The sequence below is a fragment of the Globicephala melas genome, chromosome 1 (assembly GCF_963455315.2).
Source record: "Globicephala melas chromosome 1, mGloMel1.2, whole genome shotgun sequence".
Classification (NCBI taxonomy): Eukaryota; Metazoa; Chordata; class Mammalia; order Artiodactyla; family Delphinidae; genus Globicephala; species Globicephala melas.
This window is the reverse complement of record NC_083314.1, coordinates 134,746,715-134,764,726: the sequence shown is the minus strand read 5'-3', so window position 1 is coordinate 134,764,726 and position 18,012 is coordinate 134,746,715. Positions and strand designations below refer to the sequence as shown.

At 34.1% G+C, this 18,012-nt stretch overlaps 1 protein-coding gene across 9 annotated transcripts in view; it reads right to left on the bottom strand.

Annotated features, from left to right (window-relative positions):
- Positions 1 to 18,012, bottom strand: part of DOCK7 (dedicator of cytokinesis 7) — a 211,794-nt gene that overhangs the window by 13,052 nt on the left and 180,730 nt on the right. For 5 of the 9 annotated variants that reach the window (XM_060304849.1, XM_060304865.1, XM_060304883.1 and 2 more), the window contains 8 exons: positions 16,617 to 16,760; positions 14,154 to 14,285; positions 12,581 to 12,595; positions 4,332 to 4,457; positions 2,682 to 2,771; positions 2,332 to 2,568; positions 1,834 to 1,977; positions 537 to 643 (listed from right to left, as the gene is read on the bottom strand). In XM_060304849.1, coding sequence (XP_060160832.1) covers positions 537 to 643; positions 1,834 to 1,977; positions 2,332 to 2,568; positions 2,682 to 2,771; positions 4,332 to 4,457; positions 12,581 to 12,595; positions 14,154 to 14,285; positions 16,617 to 16,760 — 995 coding nt within the window. Of the gene's footprint in view, positions 1 to 536; positions 644 to 1,833; positions 1,978 to 2,331; positions 2,569 to 2,681; positions 2,772 to 4,331; positions 4,467 to 12,580; positions 12,596 to 14,153; positions 14,286 to 16,616; positions 16,761 to 18,012 lie in introns of all 9 variants that reach the window. The other 4 variants (XM_060304856.1, XM_030865794.2, XM_030865795.2 and 1 more) reach the window with 2 other exon arrangements.

Genomic DNA, 18,012 nt, shown 5'->3' with positions numbered 1-18,012 from the left:
GGTGTTCTTGGGGACCCTGACACCATGGATTATTTCACCTAATTTGCACAACCTCCCTGTATGAGGTAAATATTATTATCCTTACTTCATACATTAGAAAACTGAGGATCATAATGATTAAGTGACCTGGAAAAGAGACATAAAATGATAAGGATAAGATCTGAACGTAAATTTTTTGCTTCCAAGTTTGCTGCTTGTATATTTTCTGAGGGAAAGGAAACAGAAACTCTCACATTGAATGTTCACAATAAATAACAGCTTTCAAGTTAAATGTTAAACTAATAATAGTTTCAAGTTGAAAAAATTTCCTGAGTCTAGGCTTTTCTAATCTTTAAAATTTAAAACATGGCATTATACACAGTATTGGGGGGCAGGGATATACATACATAAGGCATAGTAAGTTATACACAGACAACCTCTCATTGTGAACCATTTTCCTATAGTTTCTCTTTTCAATAGTCCCTGAAGACTCTCACATCAAACTGTGTATTGGACAGTCTCAATTTGAATATCTTTATGTAGGAAACCTTGAATACCTTTTAGTAAAATCTTTGAAGCAGAGTCGCAATTTATTATGATGTCTGAAGAGCTTTGGGTCACTGGGTATTTCAGACAGGAAAACCTGGGCAACTTCCAAAGGCCCCTGTAAAATAAGAAAATAAAAGTGTGTTTTTGTTTTTTATATATTCACAGAGATAGAATTTGCCAAAACCATTTTTCTTAGCACTAAGCTTGATACATATATGTCTATGCCTATATTAAAACTTTTCAGAGATGGATTCTGACAATACATTTTTAGTTTTTCCTAATGTCAAATCTATATTCTTGCCCACAGCAATTAACTTATTAGTTCGTTTTTCAAAGAAAAAGAGTAGGAGCTAGAGGACTGACTCTTGTATTCATTAATGTATTCTGCCTTATATTTTTTATATTCTTTAATTTATCCTAGATATAAAAGTTGTCAGGCTAGTGACAATCAGTTGTGAGTCCACTGATTATTAGACACTTGATTTTACTAAAACAGCTTCCCTCAGCATTCCAAATGTGTTCCTAATACTGCGAATTAAAGGTGATCTTTTGTAAGTTACGTCATTTGGAAGTAAAACCTCCAAATCACGTATACTTTTAGGAGGTAAAGGTCTTAAAATCTTCATTCCAGTTTTGGTAGGGCATTTTTTGGCTTCATTTCTTTAACCCAAAAAAAGGTAAGATATATTACATGAAATCTTACTTGAAGCTTTTTTGGATTTTCCCTTACCTTGGACTACTCACTAATCATCAGCAAAAAAAGCTGAATGAACTCATTACAAGGAGATAATGGGGATGGCTTCTAATCTGCATATGACAAAACAACAATATCTTGTGTATGTACATTATTCAAATTTTCAAAATGATTTCACATTACTTATTTACTATTCTCAGCTCACTGTGAAGGAGACCTGGAGAAGATAACATCAGGGAGTATCTAAGAGAGTAGATACACACACATGCATGGAACATGTAGCTCTGAAAATGAGCCCTTCTTTTTAGATCACATTCTTTCAGTACAAGCTTTTAAAGGAAAGGCCATTTTGAGTGAAATCTACCCCTTCTTAATAGAATGTTTCAGAACAGATAGTTAGAAAAACAGGCAGTTTAAAAGGCAGGTGTGAAAATTTTTTAATAACTGAGATTATACTAAAAATTTTGTTTTTCAGTTTAACTTTTGCAACTACTTCTAACATATTTTCACTTGCTTTGACACTTATTTGTGATCTCTGTAAAATATAATAATGAAATCATTCAAAATTCCATTTATAACTTAAATCGCACAGTATTAGCAAATGCTCCAACCTGATTCACTGTTGTGCCTACAGATCCCTGGAGTACCATCTGAAGCATTTTGGGGTCTGCTGGATCCTGATGTGTGGCAAATGCCAACTCCTGCGTTTTTTTCTGCATGTCTTCAATAGCAACTTCAATTGGTGTTAAGATGATCTGGGTCAAATAACATCTATTAGGTCAGTGTATTGATTGAAAAATATTTAGTGAGCTTTATACACAATCAATTAAAATAAGAAAAAAGTGGTGACCAATTGTAAACTATTATCTAATAATAAAATTCCAAAATTTGGATCACTAAATAAAAAATTAAAAAATCAACCTTTTAAAGCATAAGCGAAGGGTGAATTAGGGACTTAGAAAAGAAGCTGAAAATTAATGACTTAAAAATGGGTAAAGTTCTAGTATGTTACCACGTGAGGAATGATACACAATGCTATATCCACATTGTTTTCACATGGCTCCAATGTATTTGCTCCACTATTTCTATTTCCCTATTTGGAGACCTACCTCCTCTTTGTGAGTGACATTAACCCTTGTCTTAATATAAGGAAAGGCATGAGAAGTAGTCAGAATGGTCTTCCGTTTGAATTGTTCATGAAGTTCCCCATGGGCACGACCATCTAAAGTGAAGGGTGTACAGTACATGAAACGACGAAGATTATAATTTTTGTCAAAATATGTGATTCTGTCCTTCATCTCATATGTGTCAAAGTATGGCTCCACGTAGGTAATCTGAATATATGCCTGGGAAAGGAAAAAGTTCTTCATTTTCATTGTGAAATCATCATTCAGTCTTTCCCCAAAAAAATCAGTCTCAAAGATATACCTATGTGTCATTACAGTCTAATCAACCATACCTTGTTAGGATCTAATTTACACTTGTCTACAGGATTAGAATCCTTGATTACTTCAACCACATCCTCTCCAAATCTTTCTCCATAAAATCCCTAAAATAAGAAAAAGAAATCTTTCACATGAAGTTAACAGTAGTAGAAAACAGAGGAGGTCTCTGAGGGAGACTCCTGAGCAAAATCAGGCCATTTAGTAAGTTCTTGTACAACCATGTCAATAATTACAAAATAATAATTATTTGCATTCACAAAAGTTAAATTTAGTCTATCAAATTAGCATGGCCTTAGTCCATACTTATTTGATATTATTCCCATTTACTCATTTTAAATAACACAAAATACAAAAAAAAAAAAATTCACCACTGAAAATACAGGATTCCACAAGAGGTCCTCAAAAAAAAAAAAACAAAAAGGGAATAGAAAGCAGAGACAAAAGAAATTCATTATACTTGATGTATAGGATATTAACTTTTATTGAGTTTGATGTAGCCTAATTTCTTGCAGTCAATGAGCAACCATTCATTTTTCTGAATTATTAATGTAATGTTCCAGAATATTCAAATAAAAGCATTGACTTGTTGAAGTTTTGTAAAATTTCAGATTTTGAAAAGGTAACCCTGGGTCAAGAATGTACTGACTTTTCCATATGACACTGAGTAGGAGCATGGGCAAGGGATGGAGCTATTCAAAAGGAAAAATTAAATCTCAATCCTCAAAGGAGAACAGCCACTCCTCCCTCTAAGATAATTTTTATGACTGAGTAAGTTTGGGAAATACTGTCTCAGTATTTCCCAAGACTTACTTAATAGGCTCTTGAAAAACAAAAAGTCCAGCTTAAACCAATTTATGGAAGTTGAGTCCTGTGAAATCACCAATAAGAATACAATATTGAGAAATTAACATCAGCTGAGAATAAAAACTAGCCTAGAGCACTACCTCTCAAACTCTTATGTCTATACAAATAATCTGGGGATCTTGTTAAAATGCAGATTTTGATTCAGATGGTCTGGGGTAAGGTCTGAGATTCTGCAGTTCAAACAACCTCCCAGGTGATGTCAGTAAAGATTCTGTCCATGGACCACACTTGGAGAACCAAGAACAGAGAAAAGTTGGAAAGGATAACTATAGCAGAAAAGATTGGTTAGTTTCATAAACATTAAAATTAATTATTTATTGTGAAAATTAAGTAGCTGCATAAAGGTTAAGGGATTCTAAGCAGTGTTTTTAAAGTATAATTTCAAGCTTTTAAGTTCTAAAGATTATCTCACTAGGTATCAGTTATGCTAAAAAGATAATGTACTTGGGTCAGAAATACCTTGGGGTTCTAATTCTAGTTCCATTAATACCTTATACCTTTTTCAAAATGTGGATAATACTATACATTTCTCCACAAATCACAGTAATTCTGAAAGATATAGGATTTCTAAAATATGTGTGAAAATAGACCCTCAAAAAAATCAAGTTAATATTATTTTACTGTTGCCATAAAAGATTTAAAAAAGACTATTACTGTACCTATCAAAAATCCTAATTCTAAAGGAGTAGTTTATTTGGCAGGATCTGGCTTATTAAATGATTAGATCTGGATCTGAAAGTCTATTCACCACAGAAAATACAAATTAAAGATGACATTTTGTGAACCACCACAGCATTCACCTCCAATCTGTGAGATATCTCTGCAAGTTTGGTTATTGCAGGCTCCTTGTAAACAAATTCCTGTTCATCCAAATCCCCGAACTTGGTTCCATAAAAACCAACACGAAAATAGGTGCCAAACATCCGCTTACCATCCTAGGTGTAGGAAAATAAAGAAACTTTAATACAAAGTCTTTTTGTTTTACACATTTTGTTTCGATTGCTATGGTACAAAATTCTCAACACATTGCGAAAGTTTTAATTCAAAACTACAGTATTTTATTATTTTTCAAATGAAAGTAAAATAAAGTAATTTTCTTTTTTTCATTATTTCTAACAAATAACATTGTGCCATTAGGGCTTTTACCGAATCATATATGGCATATGTTTTTCAGGGACTGTACCAAGTGATGTCCTCACATAGGTCTATTTTTTTTTTATGTCCATACAATTGAGATAAATTAACTCATTTTCCTTATTGCAAGAAAAGTTGCTTGGTATAAAACAAACTGTTCTAATTATCCTGAAATTAGAGCATACTAAAGTTAAATTTAAAAACAACACTAATATTTTTAGTTTCCATTAGCCTTTATATTATCTCTTTACATATATTAAATGAGATCGTAAAAGTTAGGAGCCAAGTATAGCACCTGGCACAGAGCAGACGGTCAGTAAATGTCACGACCATCCAGAAGCACTGAAGCAAAATATTTACAATTAGTATCCCTCTGCTGATAAAAATACTGATATGTGGAAGAGTAACTAAAAATGGAATAGAAAGGAAAAAATGTATAAATGAAAGATAAAAAGAAAAAAAATTTGAGAAGAGTTGGTTTTCTAAAGTCCCCAAACCACCCACTGCATACATTAACCACACATTCATCCCAAGTACAATGTACACTAAGGTCACCTGAACTCTTACACAGCACATTTGAAAACAAATTCCCTCAATAAAGATAAAATACTTGGAAGCTTTCTATGCAATTCTTACAATTTAGATACAAAGATGTTTCAGAAGGATTTTGGGGTAGCGCCCATATACACAGCCATACGTGAGTGTTTATATACCTCTGAATTCTCTTTAAGCCTAGTAAGTTTGATACTTATTTTTCCTATACTGACTTATTGCAAAGGCAAAAGGGTATGTAAAATAAGTTACAAATGAAACAGATAATGAAGCAAAATGGAAAATTCTGATCCTCAATTTTCCAGCCTTATAATAATAATAATAAAAAAAATACAGTGACTAAAAATATCTCCACTTTTTTTTTTTTTTTTTTTGCGGTACGCGGGCCTCTCACTGTCGCGGCCTCTCCCGCTGCGGAACACAGGCTCCGGACGCGCAGGCTCAGCGGCCATGGCTCACAGGTCCAGCCGCTCCGCGGCATGTGGGATCTTCCCGGACCGGGGCACGAACCCGCGTCCCCTGCATCGGCAGGCGGACTCTCAACCACTGCGCCACCAGGGAAGCCCCCATATCGCCACATTTTTGTCCAGAAGAAATACAGTTTTAAATAAAAATGTCTTTGAGCTAAAGAAACTTGAGGCTGCTAATAAAAAATTTTTCAGTCGCTTCAAAATTTAACAGACATAAAAATTAACTGATTTCTATAGCAAATGAAATCTCTCTAGAGATTCAATGTATTCATTGAATTTGATTGAAATGTATTCAATCAAAATTTTGTTTAAAACCATCAATAAGCCAATGGAACAATATAATAATAGCAAATTCTGATATAATCAAGAAATGAAGACCCCACCACCTGGAAAATAAAAAAGGCATTTGAGAAAATTAACGATTTGTGATTGTTTTTTCCCAAAATGCCATAAATGTACATATTTATTTATTTTTTTAAAATCACAAATATTAAAATTTGTTATTCTGGCTGTATTCCCCTCAGAGTGTTCCAATTTTAAACCCTATTCTAAATCTTCAATATTATGATCATTTAAATATTTGAAGACTGCTATCAGAACTTGTTTCCCTTAGACTTTCCAGTTCTCAATCATCTTCATATGATAGGAATTACTATGCTGTTTTCATTTTATTAGTTTTTCAATGCCACCTTTTAAAGTGTGGTATCCCAAAAATAAACACAATATTGCTGATGTGATCTGATCAGTGTAGAGATCAGTGGGCTCACTGCCTCCCTGGATGTCGACTTAAATTTTATTAATGCAACTTAAAACTGAACTAGTTACTGAGCAGCCATTTTAAACTCTTTTTATTTACTTTCTCATACTGACATTCAGTTCAGGAAAAAAAATTATTGAGTGCTTATAATGAGTTAGCCACTGTTCATCCTCAGGAACAGGAAAATAAAAATAAATAAGACCTCCCCAAGAGAGTAAAAAATGTATTCAAATAATTACAATACAAAGGGTTATATGCTATAATAAAAAGTGTATTGAGAAAGGAAAGATAAATCTTGTTAGAGCCAGGTCACAAAAGAGGTGACACACAGGCAGGATTCTACAACTTAAAAGAATGGCTAAGTGGATATGGGAGGGAAGGAAAGGAAAAAAAGTCATTAAACAGAATGTATGTGAGGGAAACCATTCATCCATTCATATATTTACTGAATGCCTACTATGTGTCAGCAAACTGTTCTAGACATTGGTGATAAATCAGTGAACAAAACAGAGTGGTCAGGGCAGGTGTCACAAAAAGGTGACATCTGAGCAAAGATGTGAAGGAGGTGTGAGAGTTATTCATGTGGATCTTCTGGGGGAAGTGCATTCCAGGCAGAGGAAAGAGCCAGTGCAAAGGTCCTAGGACAGGAGCCTACCTCATGTGTTTGAAGAATAGGAAGGTGGCCAGAGTGGCTGAAGCAAAGTGTGCAAGAGGAAGAAGATCAGCAGAGATAAGATCAGAGAGGAGTTACTGGAATTGAAAATGAATGTGTGTGTAGTGACGTGGAGGAGGGAACAGTGATTAAATTTATTTTCAACTTACGAAGAGTTCTCTAGTGTAAAACCATTGACTCTATCATGTTCATGAAAGACTAATCATATAGCTGTACCTTCAAGAAAAACATCACTTCATCTTATTTCCTCTTCAGAGTTTTGGACCACAGGATGATACCCATTTTTCCTTTGAATTAAAAAAAAGTACACTTTCCTACAATCTAGCCTATATTTTTCTAGCATTACCTTCCTTTAACGTCATGAATTCTTTCTGAACTTCCCATCATTCCCACACTCCAATTTGTTCTTCCTTAGCAGTTCTACTTACTGGGTCCACCTTCTTGTATTTGATGAAACTATGCCCCAGACAAGGAAATCCTTCTACGCATCTATCCATGTCTCTAGTGGGTGAAATTGCTTATGACAAATTATCTTAAGGCTTTTCTAGTTTTATCTTTATTTAGCAGGAAACATTCAGTTGGGCTAGTTGTATATTTCCACAATGACATCACTTCTAAAACTTCTTTCATCTTCACCCACAGCTTTCCATTATGCTTCTGACTCCATGTTGGATCTTTTACTTTAACCTTTGCTTTTTGTTGCTCTTGTTATTATAATCATACATAATGGCCTGCCTCAAGGAACCCTGACCCTCTGCATGAATGTTAAACTGAAGTGCCTCTGTTCAGTTCACAGGGAGACAATCTGGCCCTGCCCACCTGTGAATGGCTGCAGAAAAGAAGAAATTAACACATGCCCTCCCTGATGCTGGCTAAGCCAGGAGATATTTTGCAAAACTAATGGCCTTTTCACTTTACTTCATCACCTCCTCCCCATCTCTGTTCTATAAAAAAACTGGCATCCAGACCCTGATAAGATGGTTTTTGGGGACACAGGTCCACCATCTTCTCCGTCTGCCGGCTTTCCAAATAAAGTCGCTATTCCTTGCCTCAACACCTCGTCTCCCGATTTACTGGCCTGTTGTGTGGCAAGCAGAGAGAGCTTGGACTTGCTAACACCTCCTTCAAGTTAACTGATTGCCAGATAGGCATACCAGTATTTCACACAGTGGTAATCTCCTTCTCTTCTATTAGATTTATTCTTCTTAAGAACATATACTTTTATCAGTTTATTTAATCACAGATCTCGACCAGGGAACATAACACCTCTTAGATTTCACAGCTAAATTGTGTTAAGATTTCAAGTAACAGTAATGATAATAATGATGACGATGATATAACAACAATAAAAATAATAATCTCCAACATTTTTAAAGTACTTACTATGTGCTAGACACTGGTTATCCACTTTACATGAGTTATGTCAATTCTTACCACGACTACGAGATACCATTTTTTTTACCCTCTTTTTATAGATGAGGAAAAGTAACTTGCCCAAGGTCACACTGCTAGTCAGCGGCAGAGCTGAGAGTTAAATCCCAATATATCTGACACCTGAGTCCAAGCTCTTATTTAAGCTATTTAATCCCCATATTCTATGTACTGGTATACAGACACTAGAACATAAGTATGATCTCTGAACCATCTTTTGCTTCTCTGATGCTTTCCTTGAGAACTTTTGAGAATTTCCTTGAGTAACTGTTTGAGAATTACTGGGTATCTCCCTCCCTGTATTTTGTCTTCCTCTATATTACAACACTGTCCTCTACTGTAATTGTTACTGCATGTTTGCATCTCCTTCCTGTAAACTGCAGTATGAAATTTAGGTTGGTGGTTTACCTACCAGATATATGCTTCTGATATATCCTACTGCATTTCTTATCAAAAGTTCAATTTTAACCATTATATGTTCTAGTCCAGAAAAAAACAAATCATGTCCAGTATCATCTACAAAGTAAATGTTTGCTGTCTGTATCTTTTTCTCATCAAAAGTAACATAAAGGGCAAACCTAACCAGTGGTACAGCATCATCAGTTGCTCAGTCATGGGTCTATACCAATTATTAGGGAGTCACCAACTATCAGAAAGTACCTCCTCACAGAGAAGCTCTTCTCACTTTCCCTAAATTCCTTAACATTTTTCATATCTAACTTCATCTCTTCACCTTTCCTGAGGTAAACAGTCATGGATGTTTTATACCTACACTGGTCTAGTTTCTTCTTTAGAGTGTCACATTTTTCCACTCAACTACTTGTTGTAAAAGTACTTGTTTTGACTATGCTCTTGGAACTTTTTTCATGCCCTTCTTTCAGCCCCCCACTCCCCAATCACCTATTAAAATTTGCTGTTTCTCATTCTGCTCTTTTACTGGCTTGGATGAGTTAATTTATCTCACGCAACTTTAGCGTGGATTAAGGCTTATAAAAATTCAACAGAAGCCACTGCACCAGAACTATGGCTAGTATTTCTCAGCATATAAAAACCAAAATATTGGATGGACATCAAATACAACAACAAGAGTTATGATCCAGTTATTTTGCATGCTTCAATCTCATAAATTAGGGTACGCCACTTTTCTTTAGTGATTTAGTAGAGAGAATTTTAAAAAAGCTAAGCCCACCTTCTCAAGCCTTTCTGGAGACTATAATATATGCCTACTAGGGTGGTGATATTTCCCCTAGGATGGTGAAATATGTTGTAATCTTTTAAGGAAAAAAAATGGAGACAGTATTATGTGACTATGTTATCAATGGTTGGGGAATGACTGTTCTGAAAAATATAAACTTGCCTTAATCTACTTCTGAATACAAATTGTTCACTATTTGATAAATGGATAAATGTATCTTTTAAAATAAAATATATAGACACAAAATATGAAATGGCTGTAAGTTTCCATACAGAAATTCAATATTTCTCTTTTTTCTAAAAGTAATTTTAAAATGCAATCATAAGAGAGAAATTATTAAACATACTTTATTTCCTATTATTATTATTATTTATTTATTTTTTTTTTTTTTTGCGGTACGCGGGCCTCTCACTGTTGTGGCCTCTCCCGTTGCGGAGCACAGGCTCCGGACGCGCAGGCTCAGCAGCCATGGCTCACGGGCCCAGCCGCTCCGTGGCATGTGGGATCTATCCCGGACAGGGGCACGAACCCGCGTCCCCTGCATCGGCAGGCGGACTCTCAACCACTGCGCCACCAGGGAAGCTCTATTTCCTATTATTTTAAGAAAAATAAATGGGCTTGGGAAGAGAAAATAAAGGTAAATACTAAACAGTCATTAAGATATTGGAATTGGCAGATCACCATGATTTAAGAAGAGTTCATGATTTGTTATTTTGGATGGTAAATACTTTACCAAATTGCTAAATATCAAGTTTTAGAGTTATCTTTTACACACACACACAAACCCACACACACAGCCCTAAAAAGCTTTGCCAACTCAAATAATTTGTACCAAATCAAGGAGCACGGTAAAAAATGAAATACAATGCTAATATATAAGCCCAGATAGCGTTCCTCTAAGTCAGGGAGGGAGTATCAATTCAAAGAGCCTTTCTACAGTGTATCAGTTATCCTTATTGGATCTCAATCCAGTGAGAGTTCTTTGAGAATACTAGGAAATTAGCTAGGAAACGTAGCTTTTAGAAAAAATGAAATTACTGAAGTTTTCCCAGAGTCAAAAAGAAAAATATTCACAAGATAGGAACTTACCACAATAGACAATAGTAAAAGTAGGGAGTAGGGTCAGCAACCAGGGGCAAGAGAGAAGAGAAAACAGAAGCATTTTAATTAGGGAAATTTCAAAACAAATAAGCAGCAAATGGTAGCAAACATATTTTTAAAATGCAAGCATCCATTTAAGTTTTACAAGGGAAAAGCAAAAAACAAACGTGCAACAATTTTAGAAGCTACAAAGCTAAAGGTCCAGTGAAAGGTAGTGACAAGAATATAAACAAGAAAATAAAGTCTGTGCGACTTTTACCATGCAATAAACATGATGACAGAATATTAATATCATAACCAGTGAAAATTATACCTTTCAGGGGTCGATTTAGCATCAAGCAGACTAGTAATAAACTGCTCAGAGGTTTCAATGTATCTTCTTTTATCTACTTTTCACCTACTTCCATTTCATGTTAGGAAATCCATAAGGAACTTTATCACTCATAGATAACCATGTAAAGTCTCTTTATATAAGTCTTAATTGAGCCACAGAAATGAGAGGTTCTGTACTAGGTATTAATAAGGTCACACACATTTAATCTGGAGAACTAAGGTAGATGTAACTGTACTGGCTTCATCTGAAGAAAAACGAAAGGTGGCAACTAATTCAGAAATGGAAGAGAATGCAATAGTAACATTTATTCTGAAGGTTTCTAGTTGGATCTCAAAACAAGGATTGAAATGCAAAACCAAACAGAGAAAGCCTAAGCTGCTTAATCAACATAAACCTGACTACAAAGTGAGAGGCAAAGCAGAAAACTTTACAGATATATTTAGCTTTAAATAAACCTGGTTTATTAATACCTTGTTTTATACCTCATCAAAATAAATTACTTTGTAGAATTTTAAATTTTATAGAATTATTTCCTTTACAGAAGGATTGAAAACAAAGACAATCAATTCTTCCTGGCACTTTTCAGGTAAGATTTAACTTATATATAACTTCATGAGCCTAACGACTCCATAAAAGGAAGCACACATAGTCTTCATCGAACACTAATTATCAAACATTGTCAGAATATGAGGTCAAATTAAATTTCCAGTTGTCTCAATCTCTTTATCCCTCCCTCCAACAAAATTCAAATGACAAAAGTGAATTTCTTTCCTCAGTAGTGCTTATACTCAAGGTGAAGTGACTCAAGATCAAATTAACACATTCTTTCATCAATTCTAAGATGCACATTTCTGGCCCATATTTTAGTATCTCTGTAGTTGGCATTCATCTTTCAACTGATAGGATGTTGTAGTTTAACACACAGAGTATTTTTTTTCTTTGTTTCTTAAAGGCATGGAAAATAATGGGATGTCTTACAATTGATGGCATCTTAGATCAGATGAAATATTTTTTATTTACACCTCTGAGCAATAACATATAAATCGACCTCTGTAAAATGAGGTGAAACAATATGGTTAAAAAAAGAAATTTGTGTGTAAATGTTGATGAAAGAAAATGCTTCAAAGGATAAAAACAAACTAAGTGATGACAAAGTGGCTCATTTACCAAAGAATCTCATTAGTGTAACATATGGATTTCCATGCACTGCCTACAACCTCTTAATAATAAATTTCTTAACATAACTTACAGTATTTTAACAAAATTTCTTTGGTTAATGAATTCAGTTGACAGCAGACAGCAACAGAACGCCCACAGCTAGCACATGTGGGCAAAGCATTGGCATAAGAAATCTGATCAAATCAATCTATTAGTGTCTTTAACTAACTAAAACATTACCTACCTCCCAGCCAGTACTCTGTATAATAAAAAGTAAAAAAAGGGCAAAGTCATAAAAAAAAAAAAACTGTTTAAAAAGAACAAAAAAAAGCCAAAGGAAGTTCAGTAGTGTAAGGTACCATATACCATAAATTCTTCTTCGTATAGAAAACACCAGGGTACTTTAAACACCATATTCCTTCACTTAAGACCTGTGATAATATTATAAATTCCTTGTTCAAAACCTAGAAGCTAAAATTTCACCTTTTAAAACTTTAATAAGTGAAAAGTACAAATTTGGGGGAAAGAAAGCCAACTACTTGTTTCATTTGTGTCTAAATTAGATCCCTAACTAATGTGAGCTGCACTTCACTGAAGTATCGCAGGTAAATTGGAATAGACATTGAAATTTCACTCAAATGTCTTTGATACAAATGGATGAAAGTTTCTTGGAAGCTACTAGCTCTAGATGTTCCAGACCTGATGTGTAATTTGCAATTTATAGGTCTGGAAGCTGGGATGAGATTTCCTTAACAGTATATGTACAACTGATTATAAAAAGACCCAACTGTTGTGATCAAGAATCCTAATGATCTTTTGCAACTTCAACATTTTAGTAAACAATAATAAAATTCTGGCTTAACAGTATAGTGGCCCTATTTAAGACTTAAAATTTTTCAGATTATATCAATTCATCCAGAACAGCTTAGTCCATGGCAAGAAAGAGGAAGTCAAGTTGACAGACAATAAAGTAGGACTAATACCGAACGAAAAAGTGGAAAACCAGTACTCCACTTCCTTCTTTGATGATGGCAGTAGCAGACAACAGCATGGGTAGCACAGGGAAGAGAAGAGAAAAGTGGAGAAAGAGGAGCCTCGACAGGATACTTCAGAGCATTTCAATGGAGCCAGTGACTCAGCTTCAGGGAAATCAACTGCTGGTAGTCTACTTCATTTCTAAACCAAGTTTATTTTAATTTTAATTTTAGTGATAATATGTGGATTCCATGAACTATAAACAAGTACTGAAGTCATACTATTATAACTGAATAAACATGATAACCATTTATTCATTATTTTCACTAAACATTATTTTCATATTAGAAATATGTCAAAGGATGATTGAATAAAAATATATGGGAAAAACAGTTAAAAGTTCAGTTGAAATCATTAAAAATATTAGGAGTTTATTAAACTTTCACATCATTTAATAAAAAGTTAAACATAACAACTTTTTTGGCAGCAAATGAATAGAAATCAACTTAAAAATCAGATTCATAACTATAACCCACATTGTGAAACAGAAAATAACTCACAATTTAAAACAAATTTAGCAACTAGTAAAAATTCAAAAAAAGTGAAGGAAAAAAAGAGAAGCTATGTGGAAAGGTTATGATGATCATAATCTACTTTAGGTAAATTCAGTTTTGTTAATGAGTCTTGCTTTTGGCCATGAACCATCATTTTGACACTGTTCATTTGTAACCTCATTAAAATGGTCATTTCGTGACATCTAGTTTGACATTAGTACAAAGCAACACTAATGCTTGTAGACAGTTTTCTCCATTTATACTGAAGCTAGAAAGTACAATCATTACCTGATGAACAATTTTGCTGAATGCTTCTTGAAGTTTACCATGAATCGTGGATAGTTTCTTTGCATCCCGATTAGCTTCATGAATAGGAATAAGTACTTTGTAAACCTCGTTAACTGCTTCATACATGCCAGCCTATAAGAATAATAAGATATTGCTTTCTTTTACATCAATAAGAAAGTGAATTACAATTTATGAACTCACAATATTTCTACTAAGACAATACTACTGTTTTCCAATAGGACATAAAAACAAACACTACTAATTTTTAATTTGATTAAGGCCTAATAAAATAATTTTGCACAATTTAATATTATCTCTTCTAGATAGATGAATGGATATGTATGCATGTGTGTTTGTGTCTGTGCATTTAAAATACACACATATAATATATGCATATTTATATTTCTATATAATTTGAATTGGACATTTTGCTTTTATCTACCCAGTAATTACTTAACTAAAATAAATGTGTGTATGTGTGTGTCCTCATATACGCACGTAAACTTTTGCAGAAACTAATTCTGAGCAGAGGAATAAAGAAACCCAATTATTACATTGGTCACAGATACGCAAATATCAGATAACCTGTGGCCTCCTAGGACACTAAAATTATTAACTTTTCCAAAATATTAAATTGGCACAGGAAATCTTATTGGAACTCTCCTATGGAAAAATCTCTGATTTTTAACAAAACATAAGAAGGTTCTGAACCACCAGATTTTACTCAAGTAGGGGATAGTTGGTCAGTAGGTGACTAAGGGTTGCTCTGGTTATAATCAGAGTAAGGGACAAAACGTGTTTACACTGCTACCCACTCTCTTGCCTTTAGTAATGGATTCATGGCTGTAGTGAAGGAAAGGAGAGGTATTTTCCAAGAGCCACTGAGTTCCCACTGCCTCACACATCAGCAAACATTATTTTCCCAGGGAAAACCTATGGTTCTCATATTTTCTAGTCAGTTCACAAGAGTATATTTAAGCAACATGTAGCTGTAAAAGTAAAGTATATTTAGTGTAACTAAAATGCCCAGTAATTATTTTACTTAATATTAAATAGATTAATTGAAAAAGAATGAAATTCACAATTATATGCTCTTGCAAAATATAGGCTTCTGTAATATAGGCCACTGTACCCCAATCTAAATTCACTGCTGTGAATTATTAAAATTAAACACATATACATAGAGAATGTATATTTATTAAAATATTCCATTAATACCAAAAAACTTTTTTTCCCTGCTAGTTCAGATCACTTAAATTGAAACTCAAGGAACAGAGATCCGGGGTAGGAATCAGGACAATCAAGGTCCTCAAAAACAAGAAATTTTAAAGTGGACCAATGCCTAACGTTCTTTGAGTCTCAGAATCATTATTAAATGAATTGCTTCTAAATGCCAATAATGATGAGAAGATGATAATAGCAAACACATTAAAACTTACTTGGAGCCAGGCACTGTGATAAGCACTTTACATAGGTTAACTCATTTAACCCTGATAACATTCCTTGAAGTAGGTACTATTATTAGATGCATTTAACGGTTAAGAAAAGTGAGGCACTGGTAGGTTGAGTAACTTGTGCCTGAAGTGATTTAACTACTAAGGTAGCAGAGCCAGGATCTGAATTCTGACTGTATGCCTTCTAAATCTATACCCATAACCAATATATTTCTGGGGAGGGTTAAGGCCAGGAGAAGCAATAACCAATTCCTAATAATAGTACAATGGGGAAGGTGGGAAACACTGTATATTACCTCAAGCTTCCCTTTTACCTTAACATGAACCTCACTGTCTCCCAAACCTTGGTGCTGGGATACTAAACACTCAGCAGAAAACTCACAGAAAGCAGGTGACCGTAATCACCATGGTTCAAGAAAGTAAGCAGGGATTTGGCTGGCTGTTTTTTCCTTCTCCAACAAACATCCCATCTCAGATCCACATGACTGCTTTAATTCTTCACATACAGATGGGGAGGGACAAGGATTAGAGTTATAGCATGGTAGGGTAGATCAGACAAGGGATCTAGGATGTAGTTCATAAAGCTCCTGATACCACTTCAATATCTACCTAATAGAACTCACTATGCAACCAATGGGATGAGTGGCCATAATTTTCCTGAGTACCACAGGCTTTCTGTTTTGCTGGGGTTTTTTTAAATTTTAAAGTTTTAGAAAATGTTTGGTGGTAAAGTTTTGTAAAGCAAGAAAAAAAAAATCTCTTACAGACTAAGTGTTGGTTCACAAACAAGCAGATGAAAAACACTGGAGGAAGTGACAGACTATTAAAATAAAAAGGAATAAGCAATGATGAATCTAGAAAGAAAATATGTTACTAGATGGTTCTTAAGGTATTTAGAGAAAACTACCATAAAGGAAAAGCAGAGTTGTAGGCAGAAAGCATAAATATACATGTCACTAATAATTAAGAAGTATGTAATTGTGGGAAGAAATGAGTAAGAGTCACCTACCATAGAGAAAGAAGCAGCTGCTTGTTCCAGTAATCCCACAAGTCCTGACTCAGTAAAGTACTTTCCAGAGCAGATACCTTCTTCATCTGGAGATACCACATCATCTGAGACTGCAGATTCTTCTAAAACATTAGATGAAATATTCTAGGAGGAAAAAAATGTTTAAGGCTTGTGAAATGGAATTAATTTCTTAACATGAAAGATGTATATGAAGAAGTAATTGATGATGAAATATAGCTACCAGCTTAAGTTTAAAAAAAAAGGGTAGTCAATGCAAAGATAAAAGACAAATCTCCAAAAACTTTTTGTACTGTGAAGATGACAATAAAGTGTAACACCACTGCTAGATAACTTTTCCATTAATAAAAAGTTGCAAGAAAGAAAATTAAGAAAAATCATGGGCTAAGGAAAATCATAATATCACACAGAACACCTATGGAGACTTAAACAATCTTTATTTTTAATTTAATTGAACTTGCTAAAACTCTCTTTCAGGGAAAATAAGGTACAAAAATGGTCCCTTGGCTTGCCTAACATACATCAAGTTAATGAAAAAACTCAGGTATATTAAAAGCCCTCTTACCCAATGAGATTGGGATCAGCCATTATTTCTAAAAAAGAAATGATACCTACATACCTTAAATATTTGATTTGAACCTAAATATTCACAGTAGATATACACTCATTTGTCAATTTCCTGAAGTAGATCTAAGGTCTTTTCTTTGTGTATGGGTCTCGAGATCAGAGTTCCATGTAATCTCTCTTGACTAAATACCCACAATGCAACCTTTATTTAAGATTTCCAGTTTTGGTTTCTTTAGAGTAAAAACTTGAACTTAAAAGATTATCAAATTATCCTAGACTTCTTGGAGCTTTTCCCCCATTCTTTCTTTATTTGTCTGATCTCTTTGCAAAACATTCAACTTGGTTTTCAGAGAAACAATAACTTACTTTCTTATTGCATTTAGATTTATCAGAGAACATAATATTTAATTAAATTTTGTAACTTCCCAAACCTGGCTTTAACAGGTTTTAAGAAAAGCAAAGTATAACTAACTCTTGGTAAGCAAAGAATTCAACTAGTGGGTAAGGGGGATGTAACCGTACTAGAGCATAAGCTATCATCTCTGAGTCATATATTAGCATATTTATACAGGGAATGGAGAATGTTGGTTTACCTGGTATTTTAATTAAAAGCCAATTAAGAGTTTCCACTGAATTCTGATTCTCAATATCTTGAATGTATTTCATAGATGTTACAAAGTCCACAGCAGTATAGGCAAAGAGAATAAATATACACAGCACTGATAATGCAGAGGTAAGAAAATGTGGAAGAGAATTAATGAGAAATACACTTTAAAAATGTATTAATGAAAGTAATAGTGAAATGTTAATT